This window comes from Raphanus sativus, unplaced genomic scaffold, assembly GCF_000801105.2.
Source record: "Raphanus sativus cultivar WK10039 unplaced genomic scaffold, ASM80110v3 Scaffold5023, whole genome shotgun sequence".
In the NCBI taxonomy this organism is placed as follows: domain Eukaryota; kingdom Viridiplantae; phylum Streptophyta; class Magnoliopsida; order Brassicales; family Brassicaceae; genus Raphanus; species Raphanus sativus.
The window spans coordinates 1-4,693 of NW_026620323.1; the positions used below are offsets into that span (position 1 = coordinate 1).

General features: G+C 49.4%; 1 protein-coding gene across 1 annotated transcript; it reads right to left on the reverse strand.

The window, feature by feature from the left end:
• Positions 1-775: 775 nt before the first annotated feature.
• On the reverse strand, positions 776-3,788 carry LOC108830321 (meiosis-specific protein ASY2-like). The gene is made up of 4 exons (XM_057002328.1): positions 2,873-3,788; positions 2,666-2,800; positions 1,768-2,564; positions 776-1,645 (listed from the first exon to the last, which is right to left on the reverse strand). The coding sequence occupies exons 1-4, from the start codon at positions 3,786-3,788 to the stop codon at positions 776-778; spliced, it is 2,718 nt and encodes a 905-aa protein (XP_056858308.1).
• Positions 3,789-4,693: the final 905 nt, after the last annotated feature.

Genomic DNA, 4,693 nt, shown 5'->3' on the forward strand with positions numbered 1-4,693 from the left:
ACTTTCGTTCAACACTGAACGGATGACACCACGTCACTTCCATTCAGTTACCGGCGGATGATACCCACATCACTTCCGTCGCGACCCCGAATGAACCTGCCCACGTCACTTTTGCCTCAACGATGGCAGATGACTAAGGCACTCATTCGGACAAATCGAACTACGATCGGCTTGATCCCTCTATGAGGGTACGTAGGCAGCCCAACAAAAGGGTGCAGCCACAATCCCAACCAAAATCACATACTCCTCGTGAAAAATTGGGATCAATCACTCCTGCGGCACCATACGCATGCGAGTACGTCGAGTCAGCAATGCTGAACAAGTACTACGCATCACATGGCCCGATGGAAGACACCACATCACTTCCTTTCAGTTTTCGGCAGATGATACCCACGTCACTTCTGCCTCGACTTCACATGCTCCTCGTGAGAAATCAGGATCGAATGAATCTTATCTGGCTGACCGATCGATTGACTCAAACCGAGCGATCGTCTCGCTTGCCCTCCAAACGATAAGTCCGCGAAAAGAGCGATCGATCTTCGAATTCGAAGCACAATATTCCTTCGAAGAATTCAGAATCAGAGAGGTTTCCAGAGATCGACTAAAGTTTTAAAAATTACAACGGCCTTAATCGCCGGACAACAAAGAAAAAAAGGACCAAGTCCGAAATATTACAACAACAGGTTCAAAGCAAAAGGGCAACAGCAAAAAGGAAAGAGCAATCAACCCAAGACCGTAACAACAAAAGATATGTAAAAATACAACAACAGAAATCTCACACTTGTGCAGTCCCAGCAACACGATCTCCCCCCGATCCAGCTCCTTTCACGCCATCAGCCTCGCGTCCCTTAATAGAAGTCTCATCGTCTTGATCTAAGTCCGCAGAGAAGTCCTTTCGCTCGATCGACTGGCTCGCAGCACCTAAGGCAACATCTTCCTCAAGAGAAGATCGAAGAGACGCCATAACCTCCGAATTGATCGATCCTACGTTTGAACCGAAAGGATCATCGACGTCACGAGCCGGGTCCGATCGAAGAGGAGAAAGCTCAAAGTCATTCTCAGTGATTTTTTCCACCACGCAATCGTCAAGTTGCTTCTTGATTGCGGTTTCATTGACAGCAAGGATATCCCGTAATTTCTGTGGGATCTTCAGCCCCCATTCCTTCAACAAATCCATCGAATCCACGGTCCCGAAGGCTTGGCCATGAAGAAAAAGGTTCCCTTCCCTTATATCTCGATCGGCAATGTACTTCTTGAACTTTGCGAAGCGTTTTGCCGCCGAAGCCGTGACACGTTCCCTTTCGCATTTGACTTCATAGAGGCGCGAGTCCCTTAGGCGATCCATCTCCTTTTTGGCTCTCTCCGCCTCCTCGACCTTTTCCTGCTCCAATTGGGTAATCCTAGCTCTAGCATTCTCCAAATCTCCTTCTAACGCCTTGGCTCTATCGATATCCTCTTGGCGCTCGCGATCAAGACGGTTCTTCGTGTTGACCAACTCTGTGGCCTTCTCAAGGACGTCTTTCTTAGTCTTGTCGAACAATGAATCTCTCCTCTTGATCGCGTCCTCCGCCTTAGCAAGATCAGACGCCATCTTCCGCAAGGCCATCTCATACTCGAATATGAGCACGTTCTTCCGAGCCAAGGCCTAAATGATCAAACAAGAGAAGTCAAATAAAAAGAAAACGAAGGACAAATCGTCGAAAAATCGCATATGCAAAGGATCACTCCGAATCAGAAGGAAATACGTATTGATCGATAAAAACTTACCACTGTGTCTGCATGGGCCGACTCGGCAAATCTATCCGGAAACGCAAGTTCAGAGACCTCTGGCATCAAACGAGCACCGCCTCTAACCTGACGAGACAGTTCGGCGCAAGCTTCGTGATCGTTGACAAACGGCACGTCTTTGTTGTATCTAAAAGTCAAATGCTCAGATGGAGCCACGGGAGGCTTTTTCGACGGGGGATCACGCCCACCCCATGGAACGCTGCGCGGAGTCGGTTGAGTCACTGCTTGCGGAAGGACGTCTTCATCGCTATACTCTTTCTGTCTCTTCCTAGTAGGCTCTTCCAAGCCTCCATCGATCGCTCCCTTCCTTTTCATCCTCGACGGTTCAGTCTGATCCAACAAAACCTCCGTCGCACCTTCTTCACGAACTTCGTCCTCCAGACGCTCGTCTCCGCCACAGCCAGACTCAGTTTCAAGTCTCTCTTCTCCATCTAGGCGGACCGTTGTCTTCTTCGAAGATCTCTTCTTTTTCTTCTTCCTCTTCTCCGAAGGGCGATCGATATCCTCTTTACCGATCGATCCTTCCGCCGCGGCATCGTCGACCTGCGCCCCAGCCTCTCCAGCCGATGCATCCTTCACAACGCCCTCATCGGAACGAACTTCACCGTCTTCCTTCCCTTCTTGAGAAGTCATCGAATGCAGGCTCTCACTCCCTAGTTGAGCCTTAAGGATGTCTTTGTAGTTTGGGTACACTTTCGGGACAATCCCCATGAGCGGAAGTGGCAGGCGTTTCCCTTTCGTATCTTCGCACGGAACGTTCCCGATCTCCCAATCAACTAAAAAAAAAAAGAGAAAGGGAAAGGAAAAACGTAGCTCAATCGATTGATCGATCAAATAACAAGAAAGGGTAAAGACAAAAAAAAAAACGAAGAACTACCTCTGCGAATCCGTTCCTTCTGGCGACCGATCCGCTTGCAATCGAAATCTCCCCACCTTTCTTGACTGAGTGTAACGAGCTTCGGCAAATCCTCCCACATGTTGTCCGGCGGTCCGATAGTGTTTGGATGAATAACTGCAAAGTCAGGAAACCAAAAAGAATCAGCATGACAACAATTATAACCATCGGTCAGTATAATTCATCTACCGAGACGGCGGTTCCACAAAACCCTAAAGTCTTTCCCGGGAGGTTCTTCAAAGGCCGCTTCGTCTGCCTTAACATAAAAATAAGAACGGTGCCACTGTTTGGATCCCGATGGATGACCAGTTAAGACATTAACCGAAGCCCGCATCTGAACCGCGAAAAAGCCATTCGGTCTAGGTTGCGTCTGCGTTAACTCCTCATAAGCCCGAACAGACATCGAAATATCTACCTCCGCTGCCATCACCATCAAAGCAACCGCGATTCTGACCGCACCAATCATCAGCTGGGTCAAAGCAATGTCACGCCGGGCGCAATAGGCAGTAATCAAACGAGGAATGGGAAACCACAGTTGGGATTCTCTACCAAAGAGAGATTCATAAACACAGTAGTACCCAATCGGCGGCGACCATGGTCGTTGATCAGGCCTTGGAACGACGAAGATTACATCTCTCGCCTTTAACCTTTTCAGCAAAGAACGAACGCTCTCCCGAGTAGACTTGGTCGGGCTGACATCTCTCCAATCTTGTCCTTCGACGACAGACGGACGACAAAGTTCTGGGGCAATGTCTGGTAACTGTGCGATCGATCCATCGCTGCAATAACGAAAGGGGATCGATCGATCGGATCGACTCATGGACACGAAGCGATCGATGGTGTTACCCGTCGCAATCGATTTCTCTTTAAGCGCAACTCCCTGCCCATCTTTCTCCCCACGGCGACTAATCTCTTCTTCCCCCAACACTCCATCAGCGGCGCGATCTGAATCTCGGGAATCCACCCTAGTCGGAACGATTCGGTGAGCCCTAATAGCCGAACTCATCAATTTCGGACCGATCGATGGAGCCTTCGAAGGGTCAGGATCGATCCGAATAGCTTTGCCCTTATCGGACGCCGAGAATTTCTTTCGATCGGACGCCATTCACCTTGCCGGAAAACGATTACGGCGGCGGCAGACCGGAAAAATGGCCGGAATAAAAAAAAAAGAGAGAAGAAGGGGAGGGGAGAGAGAACGACAAAGGAAAGAAAGAAGAGAGAGAAAAATACCTTAACACTGAAGAAGAATGAGAGAATGGAGGAGTCTTCACCTATTTATAGAAAAAAATCACGAAACCCGAGGTTAATGCATTCATTAACCCTATCAGGCCTACGGGCCTGTCGCATCATTCGCAGAGGTGCCCTCTTCCCGATGTAAACCGGCCGGTTTAATTCAATCGTTCCGGAAGATTGAACCGGTTAACCCCAATCAGGCACCAACCGATCGACATATCAAGGGATGTGTTACGCACCGATTGACCAGCTTACAATCTCCACTCTGTACACCGATCGATCATTCATACCGATATCATTCCTTGCGGTCGATCGCCCTCAATAAAGATAGATCCATCACTAGGAAACCGAGGTCAACCGATCGCAGGGGGGGAACGGGATACACGAACACCTTGCATGAACGATCGATCGATCGGCACATTCAGCGAAATGTCACGCATAATGATCGGCAGGGCATGACGGTCCGATCGATCAGTCATCAGGCACGACAGTCCGACCGATTACCAAACCCAAGAAACAGGATGCACTCTCATGCGACCAACGCTGCAACACCGAACCCGTTAATCTCAGAACCACGATCTTACTACCCACCGCGAGACACCTGCAATCTCTCGCCAATGGAGTGGGGGGGGGCTTACTGTTGGAGACGGATTTAACATCCCTCAACAAGGCCCATCGAATAACGGCAGTCGGCCCGTCAGCATTAGAGGCTCATTTTGAGATTGGCTCAAAATGTCAGCCCGATCGATACACCCGGACGACCGATCGATCGTTTAG